Here is a 26,920-nt window from a genome sequence, read left to right as displayed (position 1 = left end):
GTCGTGTTGTTGAGCCGTAATGGCATCAGTTGCGCAGCAAGAAAGCCGTTTGTAATGAAACGGGACGAGGGCGGACTTTTTCGAGGGACGGTTTCCGGGTTTCCCTTCCTGGGCTGGGACAGCGGCAAGAGGAAGAGAGCTTCTGTTGATTTACAATATTTCAAAGTTTACAATCAGGTAAGGTACCTCACTGTGTTTTGTCGTTGTTTGTTTTCGTGTTCAAAGTATTTGAGTGGGACGGATCAGGTTGAAGGAGACACCAGTAGAACCAGTGGTTAAAACTAACTGGCAACATGACACCAGTCGCGGTAACAACTGTTGCTGGATAAGTTTGACATGTAGCCTAATTTTAACGTTAACAAAGTTTCAGTGCCTTATAAGTCTTGAATTCGGTTTATCATAATAGTTTAGTTAAAAATAAAGTTAAAGGAGTTACGACATTAAACGAAGCTGTGTACATACACTGAACATTGAAACGCTAGTTGATGTTTGTTGAAGTCTGACAGGGTGTGGTGGACACCTAACTGTAACACTCACAGGCCTACATGTTTCAAAATCCCCGGGCAAGTCACTGAAGCATTGTTCTAGTATTGTCTTTTAAAAGTTTTAAACAGTTTCCAATGTACAAAAAAATCTTCGCCTTAAGATAGTTTTAACATATTAAGAGCACACAGGCTTACCACCAAGTGCTCCGGGACACATTGAGGGTCCATTGTCCTTGTTCTACTTGTTAAATTAGGGAACTTTACACTTCAGTTCATGTAAATATTCATAAATCAGCCCCATATAAAATTCCACAAATTCCCCATAATCCCTCCCTTGTAAGATTCCTAGATGGTGAAATAGCTTTCTAACATCCGATTAATCCTTGACCTTTGATTGTAAAGCATATTTGGACGAAAATAAATTTTCTGTTTAGACAACTTTACAATAACAGTGGGAAAGAATAACATTTTCTCATTATGTGTCCAATCGTAGACGTGGCCTGTTGCCACTATTGAAACATTATCACCCATCTTTGCTTGATGTTTTGGCGCAGGGAAAACATGCATGTTTCACACAGGCTGAATGAACTGTAATCTTGACCCAGCAGCTGCTCTATATTTCAGAAACAACATAGATTTATACCAAGATGGCCATCAGAGGAGCAACACCTCTTTGTTCGTGTTAGGCCTGTGATCTTGCACCTTCACCGCTCCCTGACCTTTCCCCTTCCTTTGACCTAGTCTCATAAACACTGGCCGGCACAGAAGCACTAGGGAAGACATCTGTCTGACACTTTAAACTACAAGGGGATGTTTCCTATCGTTTTGCACTTTGGTGTGAATGGAAAAACAAAACTTGATTCACACAGACAGACCAAAGTGGAAATGAACTATGGTGTCAGAAGTCTCAATGATGATATCACACAGCAGGATACCTATGTCCACTAGTCTGTGTTTAAAACACAGGTGTAGACATTACAGATCAATTTCATCCTTATGTGGACCAGATTAACTGTGGTGACAGAAAACAACTATTCTATTTCACATTTCACATTTGATAAATATTTTCTATTGTATGTCTGTGTAGGTTCTCAGTCACCCAGGTCCAGGTCAAAGGTCATGGTACATTTGAAGCTTGATCCAAAGACAGCTGGACTGATTAAAGATCTTCAAGCAGCCCAGTTGCCTTTGGATCAAGCTTCAAATTTACCATGCTGTTGTCACTTCCGTACACATTTTACAGTGAAGACGCTATAATCATCTTAACCTGTACGGCCACAAGTTACACCTTTTTTCAAGGTCCAATTGTTCTTCAGTGTTCATTTGAACCATTTGTAGAAAATATCTGTTTAAGAATGTATTTTTCAAGCAAATACAGCAACAACGGAAAACTTTTTTTATGCAAAACAATCCTGCCAATGTAATTCCTGATGTGAAGATATTAAAACCTGGAACATTAAAAAATATATAGACACATCTTTTGTCCCTGAAACTTATAGTTGCCGTCATACGTGAAATCTTATTAGAATAACTGAAGTCACTTGATATTCACATATTTGAGGAAAAAAGAAGATATTTTTTAGTTTACTAAGATATTATTCAGAGACATTCTAAAAAAAAAAAAAAAAAAAACAGGAAATAATGTAGTTGATATGTGTTGTGCTTTTTCTCTTTAATGCTCTTTTGATTGATAGTTTTTTTTCTTCTTGTTAATAAAAGTGAAATAATGGAAGTTCATATCCAGTATTGGGATTTATAAAGTAAACAAACACTTGTTAAATCATTTCTCATGTATTTATTTTTCATTCAATAACTAGATAAACTCACACTGATCCCATAACCTGAAACTATCATACATTACTAAAATGAATCTATCTTACAAAGAGCTGAACCCACAGTTTTTAGTTTCACATTAGTACACTGCAGCTGTCAAAGTAAGACAGTCTACTAAGGATATTTATCTTTTGTTGTATGACTCCCACTTGTTTTTAGTCATTTCCTTCCCTGTCCCCATCATCATAAACGCTCCATCCTGTGCTTAAAACTCTGAGTGTGTGGTATAAACAAGCCTGCTGGTTTCCTCATGGTTAACGGGCTTTTTCATTCCGACTATTGTAGCTTTCTTTCCTCTCTCATATCATAAAGTGTACCCAAAACAACGGCCTAAAAACCATTATTATATCTTTATTACTGTCCACCACCGCTACCTTTGGTCCACAGGGGCTACTTAATTACAGTCGAGCCCAACCTGTTTCTTTTTAGTTGTAATGTGTATTTAGAGCCAAACATCACTTTAATATGCTCAGAAACTCTGGGGTTCCTGTTGCTGTGATTAGTTGCCAGTAAATTACCATTTTTGTTGATGTGCCACTGAGTTCAGCAAATCTCCATGGTGTAAAATGATTGTTTCAATGTTTCCAATAAGAGCATTTAAGTCTTTAATCAAGGGAGAGGGGGTGTGAGGACCTTCGTCAATGCCTGTCAGGAAGGTGAATAGTTCTACAAGCGCTGCTTGCCTTTCATGGCATCAGGCCAGACAATAAATCAACTGTAAATGCACTACATGCCAACAACTTTGGCTTAACTAAGGTGGCATTTTTCCCTTTTGGCCCTAACTGTTTAATCTCCCCCATGTCTGGCCCGTTGATAGCTGTGTGTACGTGTGTGTAAGCAGCTCAGCGACCCAGCCGATTAGATGGCCATTATTAAGCGAGTCTTATTGAAGTGTGCCTCCTGCCTGTCTGTCCTGTAGTGTTGTCTTTGTGATATTACAACTACAATCTTGGAACGCTTTAATTAATCTGCTGCTGGTTCCCACAGAGCCTGTCGGGGAATAACACTTGTGGCGTGTGTTCGTGTGAGATGCACATGGAGACGCCTGTGTGGGCCACTACATTAATTACATTTGTGCATTATTAACAAAGAGCGGTCATTTTTATTGTCTTTATTTCCTTTTGATGGCTGAAAATATTTATACATCAACTATAGTGTATTTTCTTTACAGTTGCCATTGTTGGTTGGTCAGTTAGGCCTGGTTCTAGACTGCTTTGATTGGAGGGGGGCATGAAGTAATGTGGACTGGTCACATACAGCCAGACTTAAAGACCTCGTTACTGGGGTACTGTATAAGTATTCTTTAGGACTGTAAGATATAACATTCACTGTTTATGTTTTCTGAATGTAAAGCCGTAGAATCTAATAATAAATAAGCCCATAATGTATTTCATTTTAAACCCACCACCCATCCCCTTCATAGGAGAACTTTATTTATATCTCTTCTTAAATGGACTGGTTAAAAACAAGCCATCTGTAATCCAGTATATTTTTTTCTAGTCTACTAATGTGGTTTGTATTGAAATGGAAAGCCACAATGTACTTAGTAATAAGAGTTTCACATTTTTCATACGGCACAGTGGAGCCTGCCTCTGTTGGCTGCAGCCCCAGCACTGTCCTGATTGGTTTAGCCACCAGAAATCAGTGCATGGTGACAGAGAGAGAGAGAGAGAGAGAGAGAAAGAGAGAGAGAGGAATCAAAGCACTTTGAACAGCTAAAAACTTCTTTGATTTTGAGAGACATTTGCGATGAGGGTGCAGTGTTAAACTGAAGTTAGCAAACACTAACACAAACGCAGTTAACTCAGCTGTCCGAGATCTGAGGTCAGAGGTAAATGGATCGAACCATCTCAATCAAAACAATAACAAATATGATATTGAGGTTGGCGGCGAGACATGGGAGGATTCTCTCTCTTCTCCCCCGATGAATGAATAAGGTTAACATTATTATTATTAATTAATTTTTAATTATTAAGAACACTGTCCTTTCCTAAGGATTCCAAAAATCTTGTTTTGAACAAAAATGTTCCAAGCCCAAATAATTCATTGTTACATCACAGAGATATAAATGTCACTCATGAGAAGCTAGAACTTGAACCTTTTTGGTGTTTGCCTTTAGATATGACTTAAATGGACTTGAGCTTAAGGTGTATAATTGTTCGTCAAACATTGACAAAGTCAAATTTTGTTCCATACCTTTCTAACACTATTTTGTATGTTCCCACTTCCCACTGTGTTCTCCTCCATCGATCTTCAATCTCTAGACAAGACTTCATATGTTGTCTGTCGCTTTGACTCAGTTTACCTTTTAGGTTTACCTTTTGACCACTGCTATACCCCTCACCTGGGTTTCTTCAACCCAATAAATTTGGTGTCCCACCCCCTTTGCTGTCCTGGCCTGTGGTGGGTCCTGAATGTGGTCAGGGGGCAGGCACGTGTTCTCCCTCCTGCCTCAGCTGAGCCTCCCTGTATAGGAAAAGCTTCAGGAACCAGAGGGATAAACAGCCATTGTTCTCCTGGTGGGCTCGGTGAAATCACCCTGTCAGTATGAGCGGTCTCTGCCCACTTTCATAAAGATAGAGAGGCCCCCTGACTACCATCTAAGACATCCACAAATGTGTGCTGGTCACATGCCAAAGAAGAGCGGTCAATTAAGGTTCCCATTCCACCTCTGACATTACATAACCAGAGTGCATCTCCTTTTGCCAGCCTCTTTCCAATGCTTATCACACCCCACCTGTCAAAGGCCACTGTTGGTGATAAAATGGAGCCTGTTCTTCCTGCTCAGTCATTACATGGCTAATTTATCAGGGGGGGGGCTTGCTGCTCTGTCGTCTGCTCGGGCTCATATAGTGGTGCAGACGTATGAGGTGCACAGGGCAGTAACAGTTTAATGGAAGTTTTGATACAAACCTGTTGCCCAGAGCTCTTCATCTCTGCTCCCTTTGTGACCGTGTGAAAGAACAGTGTGGTCGCTTAAATATCAGAGGGGATGCATTATGTTATAATTAACAACATATACTCTCAATGCGATCTATGTTCTTTAGATACCTAAGAAGTAAGCAAACATGAAGAAATTACTTTTTAAGATTTGTGTTTTTGTGTGAAAATTGCTAATAAATCACAAATCACATCACCTGACTCTATAAACTGGTCTGCTGATATCGCTGTTTTTTTTTTGCATTTTGTAATAATTTATAATATTTATGAATCAATTTGATGAATCACATACTTAATGTCATTTATTGTATTAACCATAAAGTCCCCATTCTTTTTAGTCACGTTATCACTTAACAATGATTCCAAAAAACTGTACCCAGATCCAATATATATATTGATACATTTATATAAAATAACATACATGATGGACTTAATACAAATCACTGAACCCTAGCTTTGGTTAAAAAAAAGACTCTAAACAGCACATCAGACATAAAACATTTCTGAGCTGAAACAGAAACAGGTTTATTCAACAGAGCAGCTTCAAATTGCAAATTAAAATTTCCCAAGGGCCACATTATTTTGTTGAGCCCAAAATGCAAATATTACCACGAGATAGATGATTCAGGGCAGCAAGAGATTTGAGGATAAAAGAAAATCAGTTTGATCTAAATAGAGAAAAAAACAAACCAAACAGTCATTTGGCGAGCCATTCTTTATGCATAAAAGTCCAGACCAGGACTCAAATGTATGGTTGCATAGAGTGTCCTCTCATTTGCTGTTTGTTCAAATCTGATCTTTGGATCAACGAAACACCAAGAAATGATAAAACCTTGAGCTTATAGTTTAAAAATGTTGGGTGTATGGGTTGCATGAGTAGTAGAAGACTTTCTATTTTAAGAATAAAAAACTTTGTTGAGTGTACGAGGACAAATTTAATCAAGGTGAGAGGAGGAAGTGGTTTTCTACTTGTAGAGGAAATGTTACTCTTATCTGTTTTTTAAAACTGTTTTTATTCCTCCACCAACAGGCTCATCAGTAAACAGAAGCGATGTCTCAGTCTGGAGAAAAAGGGAAGGTTAGTAACAGGCAGAAATGTCCACCCCCTTTACAGCTCTTACATGAGTACATTGAACTCAGATTCACTGGACATGGTGGGGGGGGGGGGGGGGTCATTAAGATTCATGGCACTTTTAATCTCAAGTACACATGCTTACACAGGCATCCAGAGAGGATATCCTGTATAAATTCAAGTGTTTCATGGCTGGACTTTATTGCCTGTTGAATTAATAAGTGAAGCATCATCATCCATCTCACTCAACGCAATTAAACAACAAATTCCCTTTGATTTAACATTACTTAATGACGTCTTCAATATTTGACACTTTTTGAACACTGTTTGTTTTTTTGTGCTCTGCAGTTCCCAGATGCTACAGGTTATGTAGGGTTTGCCAACCTGCCAAACCAAGTGCACAGAAAATCGGTGAAAAAAGGGTTTGAATTCACACTAATGGTTGTTGGTGAGTGATCTTTTTCTCTATTAATGTAGATTTTAAGGCTTCTTCAGAGAGCAGAGCTTTATTTTTTCACCGTCTTTGTTTTCAGGAGAGTCTGGTTTGGGGAAATCAACACTAATAAACAGCCTGTTCCTCACTGATCTGTACCCTGAACGCTACATCCCTGGTGCTGCAGGTAGACTCCCCAGTACACACACACACACACACACACACACACACACACACACACACACACACACACACACACACACACACACACACACACACACGTGCATACACATACACTTAAATGCACACTGTAATAAGAGAGAAATGTCTGCAGCAATGTCTCCTGCAGAGTATTATTTAAAGAGGAATGTTGAGAATGCCTTAGTCTCAATATATGACCCTGCCTTTCTTTTGACTTGACTTGGATCAGGACTTGTTCTGGCTTGTTTTGCAGGCCCTCCCTGTGCAGATTGTGCAGAAAACAATTCTGTCAGAAAACGTGTTTTTAGATGAAAAAACCCCATGATTTAATTTTCAAAAGGCGTATCCACCTTCTTGAAACCCTGTGGTTTGTGGCTTGTATGAGCGCATGTTATAGGAAGGAATTCTCCAAATTAATGTTATGAATTTATTTTCTGAAGTGTTTTGTTTGTAACACTGCCCATCAATTATTCTCGTACTTCCCCTCCACAGAGAAGATTGAGAGGACGGTGCAGATTGAAGCATCAACCGTGGAGATCGAGGAGAGAGGAGTGAAGCTTCGCCTCACTGTGGTCGACACCCCTGGATACGGCGACGCCATCAACAGCCAGGACTGGTGTGTTAATGAGCCGTGCAGGAGCAGGGAGTGATAACAACATGGGACAAGTTTCCTGCCCAGCGTGCTCGCTCATCCTTCCCTCCTGTCCTCAACAACTCACTTTTTCAAAATCATCTCAACTCCCTGTTTCCTCCCTCTTCATTCCGTGTGTGTCTGCTTGCGTGTGTGTGTTGGTGTGTGTGTAGATGTGACATTCTGGTGTTAGTAGTGTCAAAGGGGCCTCCCTCTCCTGTTTCATAGACAAAAACTCTATGATTCAAAGGCTAAAAAAGGAATCAACCCAAAAAGAGATGAAAAGTAAGAACAGGACTACACAAACTGCTTTTTAGCTGGACAGAGTTAAGTTGTGATTTACTAAATTAAATGGGTTGTTCAGATTTTTGGCTGCTTAACAGACACAACCAACATAGAGACATGATTCTGCCTACAATTTGATTTTTGTACTATAATGTGAGCCTGAAAGATTCTCTGACCATGTTTTTTAAAAGTTTATCCAGTAGAGGGTAAAGGTTATCTCAGGTCATAGAGGAACACAAAACCTCTTCAACTGAAATACATGTCATTTAAAAAACTGGAGATACTGACATTTTTGACAGCAATAGTGATCTCCAGGCAGGTGATAAACACACTTCATTGTCTTGAGGGAGTACAACATAGTGCTTCTTGACAGTGAAGAACCTCTCCTTGCCTTCAAAATGATGTGTACAAACTCCCCTCCTTGAAGCGAAAGTTATTTTTATTGTTAGTGGTCGAATTGATTGTTCATGGTGATTAAGTCTTTTGGATGTTTCTCTGTCTGACTTCAGTTTCAAGACCATCATCCAGTACATCGACAATCAGTTTGAGCGTTACCTTCACGATGAAAGCGGACTGAACAGAAGACACATCGTGGACAACAGGGTGCACTGCTGCTTCTACTTCATATCTCCCTTTGGACACGGGTAAACAAACAGTAACCTACACAGACACCAACAGCTAGCAATGGTTGATGTTACTCTACTAAGTGGTACTTTCACTTTCTAGCAAAAAGTTTCCTTTCTGGAAGTAGCTGTGGAATAAAGTCATATCTATTATTAATCCTGATTTTGGTGTATTTTAATTATGAGGCCAAACTGTATCACCCACCAGCACACATTAATACAGACGATGTAGAACTTGATTTTATGTCTAAATTAAACATATAAGCTGCTAACAGGTGTTGCACCATAAATATTTCCTACTATTAAGGCAAAAATAGTTGACTATGGTCCTAATTGTACTTTCTGATCTGTATTTAAGTTATTGTACTATCCTTAACTAAGCACGTCTTCAAGTACTCTTACGTTATTTAACATCACATCCAGTTTTATCATCTCCGATCTCTCTCGTGTCCCCCAATTCATTTTTATTATTTGAAAAGACTGTCTCCTCCTCTGCGTCTGCTGTCTTCTTAGACAGTGTCTTAATATTTTTATTGTCTTTTTTTGTGATCCCCTTCTTGTCTAGTCTTAAGCCTCTGGATGTGGAGTTTATGAAGGCCATCCACAGCAAAGTCAACATAGTCCCAGTCATCGCCAAGGCTGACACACTGACGCTGAGAGAGAGGGATCGTCTGAAGAGAAGGGTGGGTTTGTGACTACACACACACACACACACACACACACACACACACACACACACACACACACACACACACACACACACACACACACACACACACACACACACACACACACACACACCACATACACACAATTGTTAATTGATCAAAATTGATATATAGTTAAATTTGCTTTATCTCTGGGTAGGTAAATAACAATCAATAATCTACCCGGTAATGAAGATTCATAATCTGATGACCTTTCAGCACTAGCTGTTTTTAATCCCTATAAAGCACTTTGAGATGCTTTTGATTTGTAGGAAAGAAGCTATATAAATAAAGCATGATTGATTTATTGATTAATGAGATCATCTTTCTGATTTACCCTCGGTCTATGAAAACACTGGAATGTGTAAGCAATTATTATAATGATAATGGGTACTGTTTTTGCTTTTGTCCAACCGATGGTATGGTTTAGCCAATGGGAAGTGGCTTGTTGAACAATTCATTGACTACATGGAAATCATATCTCCTTATTGGCAGCTTTGTGTGTCTGGCATTCGCTCATAGCAGTGGGATAGCCCACGTATACATCCCTTTATTCATGCAGTGTTGCACGGCGTACATTTTGTGTTTTTGATGATACAGCCAGATTGTGCTTGAGTTCAGGGAGGGGCGGCATAGGAGAGGAAACAGTAAAAGGCACAACAGTAGGAAAAGAGTGTTGAATATAATAAAGAGGTAGCACATCTCATCCAGTTTCAAACTGTCCCAGATACTTCCTCTTGGAGGTGACCCAAATATCTGCTGGGCTGCACGCTCCTCCGCTTCCTGCTTTCCAGAGAAGGAGAGACGCAGTATTCCAATACCACCTGCATACAGCTCACTGCAACATGTTCAGCTGATAACCTCTCATGAAAGATGAAACAGGAGGGTTTTTTTGTACTTTTTTGTTTCCTCAAAACGTTCCCCGTCTCTGTAATGCATCCTTAAAAAAAAAAAACCAAAAACCCCCCAAAAAACTGCTCAAAGTTAAACAATGAATTTGAAAACCTTCATGGCAACTCTGTGAAATTGCTGTACACTTTCTGCCAAATGTTCTTTAGCTTTCATTTCTGTTTAAAATGTTTTTGTAATTATTCATCAAACAATACTCGCATCAGTTTCTAAAGATTTGACCTTCTTTATACAATCACACACTTATAAAGGCACTTCAAAAGAATATGCACAATAATATTTCAAATACAACATAATTAATAAAATCAATAAGATAATAATAAAAAATACATACAAATACAAATGTGCATATAATAAATGTATATAATCAAAAACAGCACACATTCCATAATGCCTGATGTTATCTACAGTGTATATGCATTTTCCTTTTAGATTGTTATGCATGTTGTTGTTTTTTGGAGAAGGACATTTATGATTATGGTACTTCTAATCGACAAACTCTTTCCATTTATCTTCAAATATAAATGTCAACCTCTCAAGCCTGTGACATGTCAACACTAACTCCCCTTTAAACTTGGAAGTGAGGGAGGTTCTACATGTTTCTGATATTATGCAATCATTCTTCTGGCATGAAGAAGTCAGAAGTCCATCACAAAGTCCTGAAGGTAATTTCACGCACGCATCATTTTGCCCTCAGTGGGCTGTACCTCTAATTATCTGCACAGAAATTTCACAACAGTCTTCTAAAATATCTGTATCTTCCCATAAGAAAATACAAAAACGTAATTTCACTTTCAAGCACACAACACAAATATCCAGATCATGGGAGGCTTTGGCTTACGAAATGTAAATATTTGCTGGTGTTGTCAGCTTTACATCAGTATGAACAGAATGTCTTTGGCTTTTGGTTCATTAAGTGAGGGACCAAGGGATATTAAAATTTCTCTTTAGGCTCTGGGAACTTATTCTGGCCTTCTACTGTTTTCTAGCACTTTAGAAGCAAAACATTAACCAGATTACCTCATTCTGTTTTTAATTGGAAGTCAGCCCCAGTGTCCCCCACCTGCCTGCACATGCCAAGACCTCCTGCCCGCCTCTCATTCAGGGCCCGGAGCCGGTGGTCTGGCAGGGTGTCAGGCTCTTCTTTGTAAAAAACAGTTGGATTGCTTAAAGTCGCTGATGCAGCATCTCAGAATGACAGGGCCATGTTTTTTTTCCTCCATTTCTTTTCAAGAAAAGAAAATTTCACAGTTGCTACATAAGGGTATTAAAAACATGTCTGTATTTTCAGTAGTATGGATTTTGCCTCAGCATCAAAAGTGAAATTCCCCCTCTATGTTGTCCTTAAAAGACCTACAAGCTGAATTGTGCTCTGTACAGTTGTTTTGTATGGTGACCTTCCTCAAACTTTCTGAGTGTTCCTCTGGCACTTAAAAGGAACAAAACCATGTTTCCTGCCACCGCTGACCCCCGCCCCAAACTACAGAAACCCCCCCCCCTAGCTTGTTGGCTTTCTGGTTCAGCTGGCAGCATGTAGAAGGTCAGCAGCCTTGATTAGAGTTTTAACAAAACTCCTTTTTTTTTAAAACATTCTTATTGTTTTGCTTTACATTTAGTTCTTTGTTTGACATCTTTTACTGAACAAGTGGGCAAGGGGAAATTCTGTCACACTATCGCTTTGATCTGACCTCTCTGCTGCACTGAAACTATCTGTCCAAATGAGTTTGTTCACATGCTCTGTTAAGTCTTCTCTTAACAGACATTTCCCACTGTACACTCAGGAGCAATTAGCTGCTGGCTCAAAAAAAAAAGGACTGACTCACGCACACAAGCCCACACACAAAAGAACACACTATCATTGCCAAAAAAATCATACATTTGCTGATTCTTATGATGAGGAACATGTTTATTTCTGAACTACATTCATAAAAATTGTCTTTCACAACAACAAAAAAACGTTCCAATTTATTTTGACTTCCTGCACTAACTGCATCGTAATTGAGATATGTGCCCAACGTTTATAAATGGCATCTTGTGTCCCCGAGGAGGGCACATTATCTCTTGTTTGGTCACAGTTTGGGCATACACGACTTTAATCTTCTCTTTTTCAAAATAGGTATGCTGCAGTTCTGCATGTACGCTTTGTAGTGACGCTGGATTCAAATAGAAGTAGTAGAGCTGATTCTATTTAACAGGACGAGATATACTGTATATTCTGTTTATGCAGTTAATTCATTTGGTTATGGTCTCGGCTTTAAGCAAGTTTCGTTTTACTTGGAGAAACTGGATTTTTTTACTCTCTACAGTGCCTTTATAATCCTGATATTCTTTTACTTGTGAAACAAATACCAGGACACAGGGCAACACTTACAGCAGGACAGTATTAAAAATGGCATCATCACACCTTTTAAGTCTCTAGCTGTTTTCAGACTCGCACTCGGTTTCCCTGTCGGATGGGAGGGAGGGGAGTTTCAGGAGGCAAGACATGACTTAAGATGGCGGACGAACGGAGAGAGTCGGACACTATAATGACAGTGTTTTGCCTTTATATCAATGCCAAGTGTAATTGGATATGTTCACAGTGTGAACAAACAGGTGGAAAAGAAAATACTGGCGAGTAGTAAAAGTATATGAAGCAGATTTATGAAGTGAACCGTTTATTTATAAGAGTTTTACTTTCTGTATTCCCACATCGACTTCATGTGGATTTTTTTCTAGGGGGCTGGCAGGAGAAATCTTTAGTCATCACAGTATCACATTGTTGTGGCTTCTGGTGTGCTTGTTAACGTAATCATTGTAACTGGTAAACGTCATGGGACTGCTCATTCATCTCTCTAAGTGTCTCTCAGGAGAACAAAGATATCTGGAGTATTTGTTGGTTCGATCAGATTAGCTGAAGTGGCTCTTAGGTATACGTGCCTGATCCTTACAGCCCTACAGTCCTGTACGGTGCAGGGGGGCACCAGGCCTTCCTTTGAGGTCATAGCACCAGCAGCCAGGAACCTGCCAGGAAGTTGAGCGCTCCAGGATGATTGATAACCCCCAGTGTACCTCTCACTGAATTTATTAGTTTGTTTTTTGAAGGCTACTTTCTCACCATTCTGAGCTGTTTGTATCTCATAAATGAGACCTTCCCTTTTTCTCTCAAGGCTCATACAGTATTTTCTCTGTCTTTTAAGCGGAAACAGCTTGTACAAAACAATATAAGTTTCCTGCAATGTGTTAGGACTGTTCCACTGATGAGACACAACCTGGTGCCCTGTGCTTCTCAGGTTTACCGACAAAGTTAACAAACCTCCCACCGTTCAGCTTTTTCATCGTCTTAGTTCTGCTCTCCTGTCGCTCAGTCCTTCCTCTCTTGGCAGTGCCTCACTCAGCTGCCTTTTACTTTCTTCCTCTTCGTCTTTGTGTTCTTTTTTTTTTTTTAAATTTGCTCTAATGCCAATTTCCTTCAGCAGGGTCACTGTGGTTTCTAGCTCATAAGTTGCCCTGAGGAGGGTATATTGAGGGACTGATCCTCTCAGTCTGGGACCTTATAGTCATATCCTGTGCAGGGATTTTGGACTTAAACTTCTCTACTGGTTGTTTTCTGTTTGAACATAGATGACGGCACAGAGCTGGTTCAGACTGGAAATCTGATGGAAGCAAAAACAAGGAAAGATGCCTTCTGAGTGTTTTTTTATGTTTTGTTTATCATCATTAAAGGAACAACAACTTAAATGTGTTAACATTGAGCCTCAATTTCTTTTGAGTCTTTTTTTGTAGAAATAATGTTGAAGATAAGTTGCTTCTACTCTGTTTTGGGGATTTGCGCCCTTGGCTTTAAGAAATTATCAGACTGCCATTTTATCCAATTTTTTAAATTTGTATAGACAAAACAGATACTCTGCAAATGAAAAGCTAATGAAAAGAATTATATGTTCCACTGGTGCTTGATTTTTAATTTTTTAAATAACAACATATTCTGTATTTTCAAGGGTAAAAGGAAAAGGTCAGGAATTTAAAGTATAAAATGAATGTAGATTTAACCAAAGTGGCAACCTCCAATGTTGAAAAATGAGCCAATGTGGAAGTTCCTCAAGAATCCACCTGAGACAGGTTTGCAGAAGCCAGGGAATCCCCGTTAGGTCTCATATCAGAATGCCTATTACCTGCCTGTTCAGCAGAAATAAAGACTTAAGGCTTGCCTCAGCTCTACCTCAGCCTCTTACTAGTTTAATTGCTAGTTGAATTTTGATTCTAAAAAAGCATCCCAAATTGTTGGGCTTCATAACGCCTCTTCAGAAGCCAATGGGTGATATCACTGAGACTATGTCCATATTTTATACGGTATATGATTTAAACATATGCAACTGGTCTCTGATTAAGTCAGTGCACCATGAAAATCAACTTTTATAGATATTAAACCATCTGAGGTTTTAACATTCACTTCATGTTTTCTTTAATGTTTCATTTTTGCCCACAATGCAGTTTAAACCAAAGGCTGTTTTGTCTCCATGCTTTGTCACTTCAAGAGCTAGAGGGCTGTTCAGACATCTGATAAGTCATCTGCTGTACTGGAAAAACTTTTGAATGCAAGTATCTCAATTGACATTTCACAACAATTTTAGCCTGATTTTGTCAAAGCTCGAGTGTTTGGCTACAACCCAAATTTCAGATGTTACATTTTCAAACAGATAACAGCAAGTTTGTTGCGCTTAAATTTAGAAAGAGGCAACCAGTTCCATTCTGTGCACATGCCTCTAGGTGTTGTCTTTTTATTTTTCTTACTTGAAAACTAGACATTGTCCTCGTGAGCGAGAGGTCAAAGATTGCTAGAGAACCCAGCTCCTCCTCTCTTCCTGCACAATCAGCAGACAATAGTTCAGCACTTTTTTTTTTTTTTAACTTCCCTATACTCCCCACTGTTTCCCTCCCTTCTGTGACCTCACCCCACATCTCATCTCAGGTCCCTCATCTTTCTCATCTCCTCTCTCTCTTCTCTCTCGTCTTTCCCTGCCCATCTCCGCTCGATCTCTCGCACAGAACCCTCCCTCCATCTATATGTTCTCAGATGCCATAATTCAACCCCCCTGGCAAAGACACTCTCACAGTTTTCCCCTCATTGTCCGACTCTCTGTCCTCTCCCCCAGTAGCTCCATGAAAGTCCTGTTGTGTGAACAAGCTCTACGGCCCCTCTGGGAGCCATAAACGGTGCCGGACTATTTGTAGCGGCCAGTATTGTCACTGTGTTTTGTTAAATGGCAATAACAGAGAATAAAACTGTTTTAACACAGACGGTAAACTTCTGAAGTTGAGTTAGTCAAGTAAAAAAATTACATTTTGCAGCAGGTGAAGGCAACTGGTTGATGATACATAAAAAAGTGAATTTGAGGCTTAATTCCATTTTGAATATTGTTTCTTTGTAGATGTCCTGGTGTCCCATGAGGAAAGCTTGAACGCATTTACCTACTTCATTCTTATTCAGTTCTCCTGTGTGTGTAGGTGTGTGCTTTGTGTTGGTGTGTGACCCCCCCGGTCCGCTTTTGGTCAGACCTTTTCCTGCCAGTGTTTCAAACACGAGGGTATATTTATTTATCTGCCCTCTGGCGCTCATTGTGCCGTGGTATGTTCAGGTCTCTGCAGATTTTAAAACAATAAATGTGCATTTTTCCTCATAAAGCGAGCAGCTGAATTTCTCACAATCCTCTATTCTCAAGAAAAGAAAGTACAATCACCACGGTGTGAAAACAGCAGGTTTCCTCGTTCGAGGGTCGGCCTGAAAGGATGGTTTCCGGACTTTGCCGTTCTTCTAATGAGTCACGTGTATCCGTTAAGTTTGCCATTGAGACCCCTTTTTGGTTAACAGACTGAGTCACACAATGTGATAGATCTGAAATCCTAAACTCACTCTGTCACCTTCTTAATGTCACTCATATACAATATTACATGAATAGTCTGATTGTTCCCCCACATGCTCTTTGATCAGAGGGAGAGGTGGGTGGTCTTTAATATACTAATTCTTACCCCAGACAATAGGAGTGTGTGTATAAATACAAATGTGTTGATCACCATAACTCATATGATGCCTGCACATTTCTATGGGGGTGGCAACTTCCTTTTAACTCTCCTCCAGTACCTCCTGTTGGAATAAATCCACCTGTTCTGTTCCAGTCTGAACCATCCACTTAGTCTCAGACCCTGACTGAGCATATGAGGAATGTTTTTCTGTGCATGCATGAAAGTGTCTTTAATCCTCTTAACAGTAAGGTATTTTGTTCCCAGTAATGCTACATGAAGGATTTTGTGTTTTATGAGTACTTTTTGATATTTGAAAAGTCTGAGGGGTTTACTCTGTAGATGGTCTAAAACATATCCTCCGATCTGTGATGATCCACTGGCGTCCTCGAGCTACAAAACTCTGTACTCTAACTTTTTTCCTGCTCCTGATGCCAGATTTGACCATTTCACGGAGTGAGGCAATAGTTAGCTGTGTGTGTGTGTGTGTGTGTGTGTGTGTGTGTGTGTGTGTGTGTGTGTGTGTGTGTGTGTGTGTGTGTGTGTGTGTGTGTGTGTGTGTGTGTGTGTGTGTGTGTGTGTGTGTGTGTGTGTGTGTGTGTGTGTGTGTGTGTGTGTGTGTGTGTGTGTGTGTGTGTGTGTGTGTGTGTGTGTGTGTGTGTGTGTGTGTGTGTGTGTGTGTGTGTGTGTGTGTGTGTGTGTGTGTGTGTGTGTGTGTGTGTGTGTGTGTGTGTGTGTGTGTGTGTGTGTGTGTGTGTGTGTGTGTGTGTGTGTGTGTGTGTGTGTGTGTGTGTGTGTGTGTGTGTGTCTGTGTGTGTGTGTGTGTGTGTGTGTCTCTGTGTGTCTGTGTGTCTGTGTGTCTGTCTGTGCAGGAGGCTGGCAAGAGGGCCAAATCCCTCAGACCCCCCTGAACCAGGTATTGTTGGGGCTCCCTCATCCCCTCAAACTCCCTGCAGGCAGAGAGACGGTTAGTCGAAAGGCGTTTCCTGGAATGAGTCAAACATTTGTTTTCATGTGTCTTGAGGTTAGCAAATGAAGTTTAAGCTGATGAATATCCGTAGTAATCTGGATAGGAATTAGTTTTTTCTTTTCAAGCTATCAGTAGTTTGTCATGTAATCTTGTAACTGTGGGTTATAAGTGATGTCCAAAATATTTATTACAGCGACACATAGCTCAGTATTCTTCGGTTTATTAAATGTGTAGCAGATTTACTGAAGAGCCACAGTGATGCCTCATGTGAGGGTCTGACTTAATCCTCTCCTTTGGGAATAAATAGTTTTGTGTTTTAGTTCCCCTAAGATGGTGAAACAACTTTACACCTCAACTGGTATATATTATGAAACTGAAACTTTAAAGGCTTTCTACCACTCATGACTCATGATTTAATGCTGGAGATGGTACTCATCAACTCTTCTTTAGTCCTTATCAAAAAAGTGGGTGGGGTGTTTATTTTATGTGGATAGAGACCATATTTTGACTTATCCAGGACTCATATTTCACATTTTAGTGTTTTTGGCTGAATGGTTGGAGTTAATCCAACCTGTTGGTCCTGTTTGCTTTCAGTGATCCCCTGAGACTATGGAAACCACATTTCTGAGACGGAAAAATTAAATAATATGGGTTGCAACTAGAAAACTTTCTAACAGAATATTGGAGAGTTTTGTGACAAGCAAGTCAGGGTTGGATATGTATGTTAATAATTCAAGTTAAAGGCACTGTGTATAATTTCTTGCCGGTGATCTCTCAATCCAAACATTAACAAAGATATAGTTTCATGAGGTCATACATTCACATGGGATCTTGGAGTTTGCTGGTATTATTTTTAAACAATCACCATTGGTGATAAATAAGTCTAATACCATACCATAAGGTACGCAAGTATAAATCACTTTCAATGACAAGCTACTGTATCAAAGCTCCTGTTGGGGACTTTCAGTTTGTGTAGATTCTGTACAGAGTGGTAGCGCTTGTCTTGTACTATCTAAGTACTATTTCTGTAGAAAATATCTTATCCTGCTTTCACTCTTATCACTCACTCTGAGTCTTTCCTGTGAAAAAAGGCCAACAAAGTGCAGCATTTTGCAACTAATTTCACCTGACACACACACACACACACACACACACACACACACACACACACACACACCCCCCCCCCCCCCCCCCCCCCCCGCAGCGTTAACAGGCATTAAAAATTACCATAGAAATAAAAAAAAGCTGAAAGCCGAAAACTGAAAATTTGTATTCATTTCAGTGTGTTTCATAACCAGATGAACACTCCCCACAGGAGCTTTAACTCACATCATCTACACTCTGACATGTCATTCTAATGAAGACAAGTCAGAGTCAGCTCACGAGTTCAGCACAGTTCAGCCACTTTCTTTCTCACTCTGACGCAGCACCTGCTTAATAAACAGGCCGCCAAATGAAGCTCTTATTTACCCAGATTAAAGTTATAGGTTCCTCCTCGCATTATTAGAAACATTAGTACTATTTTGGGCATTACAGACAGCAGACACATCAGTGTTAGATTCTGAACATAATGAATTAAACTAAATGCTTCTTTACTTTAACCCCTCCCCTGCAAAGTGTGCTGTTATTTTATTCACCCCTCAGTAGAAACACAGTTGGATCTACAATAATCTCATCAGGAACAGAGAACTCTAACTAAAACAGATTTCATTTAATAAACTCCCCTGTCCCTGAAGGTGTTTCCTAAGTTTGAAACAATGTTTTAAAGCAACTCAAAGCTGATCAGATATGCCAATGATGCCCCGTTTCATTCCCACGGTCACTCTGCAGTAGCTGGCACGCTGTAGTGAGGTTACATAAACATTACGTAAAAGTTCTGCTGCTCTGGTCCCTCTGTGTCCCCCAGTCTCTGCTCATTTTAATCAGGGGTGATGATTGGCCTTGAGATGCAGCTTGATTGTTTGTGTCCTTTTTTTTTTTTTTTTTTCTTCTCATCTCTGCGTTGTTGATTTCCTAAGAGCACTCTGGTGCATGATTCTACTTCCAAGTACTGTTCCCTGTGAGAGTTGTAGTTTGGTGGATATAAACACCGTGCCAGGCGAGAGGAGGCACAGCTTCTTCCTCAACAATCACATCAGACAACAGAGTCATTGTTAGGGTGTGCTTGTGCCTGTGGTCACCTGTTGATTGTCACCTGAAGTGATGCGCAGTCCACAATCCCTGCGGTTGTGTCTCTGCTCTTTTCTTCTGCAGCTATTTGTTTTCCTCCCCTGTTGTTTGTCCAGGATTCATTTCTCTTTGTTTAGCAGGTGTTTGACTGAATCTTATTTTTGTGGGTTTGCTCTAGAGAAAGAAAGAATCACAAAAATATTATTCCCTTGGTAGGTTGACGCGGTGACACGGTTAATCCCTGTAATGATTGGTTTGCACCCTGTTTCATTATGATTGTGCATTTGAAGAAAAAAACGCTTCGCCATGCCTCCCATGACTTCACCCTGTGTAATTATATCTATGTATAGACCTGCGGGTTGCTTTATTTGGGCACTAAAGCACCACACTGTATTTAATACTGCTATTCCTAGAACTGAAGGACTTAGATTGGAAGTAAACCGCTTCAACGATTCACCGGCAATCTATCACAATTGTATTCCATTTTCTAACTTGACAGCATCAGCCTCCACCCATAGACGTATCCTAAGTTGGCGCAATAATTCCACAAACAATGTTCCATATTCAACAATATGAGCGAGAAACATTGGCGATAAGTCTTTGACTTCCTATTCTGATTAATACTGAGTCAGAGTCTTGTGTGATATTGTTTGTCCGTTGCCCTGACAGGATTGACTGGACCTGCAAGGCCAACCATAACACCCATACAGAGGTGGGTGTGGGGGGGGGGTGTATTATAGCTGGACAGGATGGTCATAAAATCCAAATGGCTCCCACTGCCAACTTCTCTGTGCCAACGAAAATACACAACAGAGAGAAGCAGGAGGAGGACTGGTGCAACATTAGGGATGAAGACCCACATTATGTACAGTAAATCAGCAGTAGACAACAGGGATTTGGAGCAGGCAGTGATTTTGACATGTGATGATCCCTGAGAGGTCTTGATTATAGGTGTCAGGCTGTACTAAGCACATGTTGCGGAACAGAATAATTCAGGTAAACAGCCATTTTGCAGCTATTGGCTTAGCAAAGGTCTGGAAACAGATGATCGCAGACTCATGTTCGAGTGATGACCAGATGTTACTTCAAGATATTCCATGCTAGTTTCTATTCACAAAAGATGTTTTTTTGTGTCCTAGTTGACAAGTGGTCTTGCCGTTGGATTTTTTTCCTGTTTTACTGCGTTTGTATGTGAATTTCTCTCCAGCTTATCTTCTTGTGCAATGTTTGTTTCATTTTTTCCTGCCATTGTGTCTCATTTGTGTTTATTTTCCCACTGAGTGCACGGTTTCCCAAAACTCTTTATGCTCTGCCTCTCCGGCCAGAGTGATGTTTATTCAGCCTCCATGTTCGACCGGTCTGTACATCGTTTGTGTTTGAGTGAATGAAGGGGAAATAGAAGCTCTGGTCCTGTGTCACGCTCTTCTCTGAGTCTTGCGAAGCCTGTTTGTTTTTAGATCTGCCGCACAACAATACCCGAGTCTCCCCTGCGCGCGCACACACACTATCTTGCTCACACTGCGTACAGAGCTCACTGAGAAAACAAGCAACAGCCATAACAACGGCCCAAACAGAAGCTGTGCTCTGTAGGAAAACCTGCGCTCACTTCCCAGGCTCCTGGCTGACTGACAACTGTCCTTTTTGTATGCTACAGTACATGAAAGTCCCCAAAAAGTCAGGAAAACAACCCTTGACATTTTTTGGCTCCATTACATAAGAGCACATTGTGAATTTGAAAATGCTGTACCCGGTAAAACAAAAGTAAAGCGCAGCTTTGATGTTTAGAATAATAAATACTGACAACTGTCCCTGTGGGGTAGCAGAGAAGAAAGCTCCTTTGTTTTAACTTGTTTCTTTACCGGTCAGCACAGGAATAAAGGAGGGTGAGAACACACACGTACACACACGCACACGCACACACACACGGTTAAAATATTTCACCTGTCTACCCTTTCCTGCCTCAGCCCTCGTTTCCTTCATGGGGGGGCTTTAATTAAATGTGTTGCTGCAACAACAGGTGCTCACTCACACCCTCTTATTAGTCTTAAACGCTCTCTTACTTTCTGTTTGGTGGTCAGAGCCGCAGCTGTTTTGTAACTCACAGTTTAAAGGGGCTAAATACGTCATCTATACAAACCTTTAGACTACACAACTCATGAGAAGCAGCTTGTATTATCAGACTTGTATTAAAGTTAAAAGAAACAACAAGTTCAGGACAAATCATGTAAATACCAGAAAAGGCACAATAATGATAGTTATGCTAAAAACAAACAAGAATACTGTGTACATTTCAAGCTTCTAGATACACTAAATTAAGTTTGAAGCCCAATAAGATGTGAAGTTAAAGGGGGATACATTTTAGTTTAAAACATTTTTTTAAATCCAAGGGTACCTTGGTGGTTTTGATGGTAAGGACGCCGTTGTTTGAAGTGGTTTTCTAGTTGATTGTTTTTCAGAATGGTCGAGTACAGGCCGTTTCTAGAAAGTCATGCTGACCCTCTGATGTTGTCTAAGCATCGAGTTATCCTCGTGCAGTGGGACATGTCAGCAGGTCACGATGAAGTTGTGACGATGATGACTAATCCCATCTTCTCTCGTTTCCACCTAACAGATCCTGGATGAGATCGCAGAGCAAGGGATCAGAATTTATCAGCTACCTGACGCCGACTCTGACGAGGACGAGGAGTTCAAGGAGCAGACCAGAGTCCTGAAGGTGAGAGAGGGACACGCGTCTGACGTCAGCAGTTACAAAACTACACTTTCTCCGCTTTTATTTTTTTTAACTTTTCAATGACCATTTCACTTTCTCTGACCTATTGTCTCTCTGGGGACCCATTAACCGCTACCTTCTTTTCCAGGCGAGTGTTCCCTTTGCTGTGATTGGCTCTAACCAGCTGATTGAGGTGAAGGGGAAGAAGATTCGTGGCCGTCTGTACCCCTGGGGAGTTGTTGAAGTGGAGAACCCTGAGCACAATGACTTCCTCAAACTTCGCACAATGCTTGTGTGAGTATCTCTGGCAAAAAAAAAAAAAAAAAAAACTCCTTCAGTAAAAATATTTTCTAAAGGAAAGTCTTCTAAAACCATCTTCCCCATTGAGCTGGTTGTAAAAATCTGAAAGAAATTAGGTCACAGTGGAGTGATACTGCCTCCTAGTGTGTAAACGAAGCATTGCATGTGTGTTTGTTTCAGGACCCACATGCAAGACCTTCAGGAGGTAACTCAGGATCTGCACTATGAGAACTTCCGATCAGAGAGGCTGAAGACAGCGGGCAGGTGAGACACTGATTCATTTCACTTAAACAACAAGATGTTCTGCTCTCTTTCAACCACGGCTTTATCACTTCTGTTTGTTTCTCTGCAGGGCTGTGGATGAGGATGTTGTGGACAAGGACCAGATCCTGCTACAGAAAGAGGCTGAGGTAAGGAAACGTACAGCGAAGAAAGTAAATGATCTTTGTTATTCCACTTAGTGCTTGAAATGCACATGTTAAACTGGTTGCTGTAGCCATTCTCTCCCTCCCTACTGGCTGTAAAGAGTTCCCTCTGCTATGTCATCTTAGTGATATTTATCCCTCCCAATCACTATAACATGATCATGTCCCCCTTTCAAAATGCCCCTTGATGTACCTGCTGCTAGACCCCAAGGTCAAACCTGGAAACCTTTCCTGGCATGCTTGACTTCAATTAATTAATTAATTTTCAGCCTGCGATCTACCATTGTTTACCTTCTGTGACATGGAGCATGCACGCATTATCTGTTTCCCAAGCGCGCTTGATTGGTCTGTTTGTGTTGCTGCACCAGTGCGTCACCGTTAGTGGATGGGTTGCAATCAGAGCTTTTTGTAAACAATGTGCCTAGGCAGGATATGCCATCATGTCCTGCCTGGAAGTCCTGGCCCAGATTTATGATGGGAATGACCTCAGTAATATGAGGGAGTGAAAAGCAAAGCTGCAGAGACAGTTGTATATTTGTTTACATGATGTCAGGGCTTCTGGGGGGGAAGAAGAAATTACAATAACTGTTGTATTACTGTTCCTGGATGTAGTTTTTTTACAAGTCCCTTGTTTCATTTTCATTTCTTAGAAAGAAGCCGATAAACAACCATTGTTTCTTAGAATGTTCCTGAAGAGAGCTCTGTACTGTATTTTTGTAGTAATAATAATAACAATCAGGAAACGGGAGAAATGTTTCAATGATAACAACAAAGTCAGTCAGGGCACAGAAAGTAAGCTGACCAATTAATCTTCAGGTTCAAATATGATTACTGGTATGCAAATTAACAAATCAATAAATGTCAAGTAGTAGAATTTCCAAAAAGAATCATTTGTGTCGGTTTAAATAGATGTTTGTTGATTTGTAAAGTCATTATTAATATTGAAGGATGTAAAAAAAAAATGCACAATTACCAACTTGGTTTTTGTGTCCTGTTTGTTTCTGAAAACACAGAAGTTGTTAATGTTATGAAAAGTTCTGAAAATGTCTATGACCCTTATATTCAGCATCAGATTACAGTTGATCAGGGCAACATATTCAAATATCCTTAAGACACTGGAGCAGCCTTACATGAAAGCATTAACCATTAGTATTTTCCAGGTAGCTTTTCTAGGTTCTAGGTGAGCTTACCCTAAATACCCTAACCAGGGGAAAAAAGCCTCTGGAAATCAATAAAGTTTTTGTCCTTTTTTCTCTCAAAAGAGGAGAATACCGCCCTATAGCTTTGACAAGAAAACATCTGTGAATATACATCCTCGCAAGTTCCATACTTGACCACAAGATGGCGATAGTCGTTAAAGAAAGCTACAGAGACATCATATCTTCAATGAAAGCTTCACTTCCTCTTTATCGTTCCTAATGAGTTTTCAGATCATTCAATCATTTATGGGCATATACTTCTTTACCATTAACATTCAGTTACAGTTTGACCATCATGTAGGCCTATTCATTATTTCTTCTTATTAAATAATGCCTTATTCATTTTAAACACCTTTCTTCTGCTTATATCTGCTATAAACATACATCATATTTTAATGAACAAAAACGTTTTGATGTACTCTTTATTTTACTGAATAATAATAGACCTCTGTAGAAAACCTCTAAATAGTACGGGCTTCAGTCAGCCTGTGTTCAGTTCATTTACAGTAATGCAGAGTGCAGAATAACAATGAGTAATGATGACGACATGAATGTGAACAACACATTCATGTTGTCATGAGGTTTCTCTTTTTTTAGCTTGTCACTAAATAGATTCTTTTCTTACTCATTGTGGTTTTCCTGCAGGCTAGTTGACTTTTCAATTCTTCAATCAGAAAGTGAAATTCTTCTTTTTATCTTACTCTTCACTGCCTGCTATAAGACCATACGACCTTTTGACCTTTAACTTTAGAGTCTTGGTATCTGTCCTAAATGATCTTTTTTGTAGGTTAAATAAACCATTCAAGCAGTAAAAAAGGATGTTTTACTTACTGTAGCTCATGAGAGGCTTCTATTTTTCAGAGGGTGTAACAGGAGAGCGTTAATAGGGTGATTAGGCGATTGCAGAGTTCTTCTGTTTTTAACCTTCAGTCTTATTTCTGATCACACTTCAGGTCTGATGTCATCCTCTTGTGCAGGTTTTAATTGAACCAAGAGATTGAATAAGCTTATTTACTTCTGACTCTATTTGATCTGGAGTACCTCAACTTGCAATCACTCTATAAATCAATTCCTCAGTCACTCAGATCATCTCATGTTTTCATTTTTATATTACCGGTAGATGTTTTCTATGCTTCCAACATATAATACACAATTGGATGTGTTGGTGTAAAGCACCTTTTTAAAACAAACTTTACAAAGTGCTTTCCATAAAACATAAACAACAAGACAGGGATATAAAAAAAACAAAATAAACATGACAGACAAATTAAGAGAATGTAAATTGACATTTAATTCAATATGGTTTGAAATGTAAGGCACTCTCCATCAATTTGATTTTGTTTTAATTTTTTCTCTTCTCTCTTTAGCTGAGGCGCATGCAAGAGATGATCGTTCAGATGCAGGCACAGATGAAGATGAAATCAGACGAGTAAGAGAGTCGGAGTAGAAGGGAAGCACAAACACACACACACACATACACACACACACATACACACACACACACACACACACACATACACACACACACACACACACACACACACACACGTGGTGTTATCTAGGATAACATCATCTATTTTCTGCACAACTCAAACACCACTTTCAATTCTCCTCCTCCCTCCAAACATCCATCCATCAGCTGTTCAGGAACTCCTCTCTGTCACAATCCACAATCACTGATTGTTCTTCCTTGCTACTAGTCTGATGAGTTGAAGTAGGCATAATCAAAAAGGATGAAAACAAGATGTATGGGATAACTATGAACTACTGTATATCAGTTATATAGCAGTTAATTTGAATTGTGGTCTGCAGCGCTGCAAGTGAGTACGGTACTAAGATGTTTTCAATCACACTGACATTTTTACAAATTGTGCATTACGGTCAAGTCCAGGCTCCATATGCCACCATGTCTCATTTATATTGTTATTGGATGAAGGGATTGTTTACCTTTTTTCTTTTTTTAATGACATTTGTTGCCTTTCATGTTATTAATAGCTTAGGATTGGTACAGTAGACGATCATGACAGCCATGTGTAATTGTGGTTATAAATGAGTTGTCTAATTTGTCTGGTTTTTAAGTAAACAAATTTGACCTTAATTATGTTAAACTAGAAACCTTCTTTTGTAACCTTGTTTTGTAGCAAACTATAATCTAATTATTTTTTAGCTTTTTGGTTTGAAAGCTTCTACAGTAAGCTATATGCATAAATAAAATGAATAGCTCAGTTCTAAGATGAAATAACTAGGCTTATTGTTCAATAAAATAAACAAAATCTTCTTAATATATTTGTATTTACCATCAAGAGTTGCTGATATAAATGTCCGTGCCAAACTACAGACTGAACACTAATCAAACAGTTCAGTTTAAGAAACTTAAAGTGTCTTATATGCTCCTTCAGTAATGTTTGTGTTTAATGTTCTGTTTGTACACTACATGTGCAGTGTCTTCGTGTTGTATTTGAGCCTTTTCCCATTTAAAAAAAAAAAAAAAAAACATACTAGAAAATTTAACTTTATGGTGTTTGAACTCCCTCTATCTTTTCTGAGACTGAACAATTATTATTTTTTCTTTATTAGAGAAACTAACTGTGCTTTATTGGCATCATTTTGTTTCACTATTGTTTTGCTCTCTTATGCAAATGTCTAACAGGAACTTATTAAGAGACAGTTATTGTTTCTTAACCATATATAAGTAGGAACTTGTTTTTAAGTGTCAAACTTTTGTACTTCTCTCAATAAAATTTGTTTTTAGACAAAAAGTTTCCTTTTCCTGAGTCCAGTGTTACTTTGAACAACATACTTATTATTATTTTTTACATATTTTACTATAGCTTACATTTAATATTATTTTTTCTGATAGATTTTAGCTGGTTATGTCAACAGTTCGATGAAGCCTTTTCGACCGTTTATCCTTCACGGTTTTAGGCTATAATAAAGTCTATCTATCTATAATGCTGTTAAACGTCCTGTCACGTTCATAATCTGAACAGCTTTAGCATTAGTTTTGAGCAGTGCCATATGGTTTTTATCT

General features: G+C 39.5%; 1 protein-coding gene across 1 annotated transcript; it reads left to right on the top strand.

The window, feature by feature from the left end:
- Positions 1 to 24: 24 nt before the first annotated feature.
- On the top strand, positions 25 to 26,648 carry zgc:63587 (uncharacterized protein LOC393431 homolog). Its single transcript, XM_061038608.1, has 12 exons — positions 25 to 177; positions 6,289 to 6,336; positions 6,679 to 6,778; positions 6,864 to 6,950; positions 7,457 to 7,580; positions 8,390 to 8,524; positions 9,069 to 9,186; positions 21,867 to 21,968; positions 22,114 to 22,259; positions 22,446 to 22,529; positions 22,618 to 22,675; positions 25,257 to 26,648. Exons 2-12 carry the CDS (start codon positions 6,310 to 6,312, stop codon positions 25,320 to 25,322), a joined length of 1,047 nt encoding a protein of 348 aa, XP_060894591.1. The 5' UTR covers positions 25 to 177; positions 6,289 to 6,309; the 3' UTR covers positions 25,323 to 26,648.
- The last annotated feature ends 272 nt before the right edge of the window (positions 26,649 to 26,920 follow it).

This window comes from Labrus mixtus, chromosome 5, assembly GCF_963584025.1.
Source record: "Labrus mixtus chromosome 5, fLabMix1.1, whole genome shotgun sequence".
NCBI classification, from domain to species: domain Eukaryota; kingdom Metazoa; phylum Chordata; class Actinopteri; order Labriformes; family Labridae; genus Labrus; species Labrus mixtus.
The sequence above is the reverse complement of the archived record's forward strand: the minus strand, read 5'-3'. Positions and strand labels throughout refer to the sequence as shown.

Coding starts and splice junctions, on each gene's coding strand:
- zgc:63587 (XM_061038608.1), top strand. CDS start 6,310: ATGTCTCAGTCTGGAGAAAAAGGGAAG. Junction 9,187..21,866: donor GGGATCGTCTGAAGAGAAGG/GTGGGTTTGTGA, acceptor TCCACCTAACAG/ATCCTGGATGAGATCGCAGA. Junction 21,969..22,113: donor AGCAGACCAGAGTCCTGAAG/GTGAGAGAGGGA, acceptor CTTCTTTTCCAG/GCGAGTGTTCCCTTTGCTGT.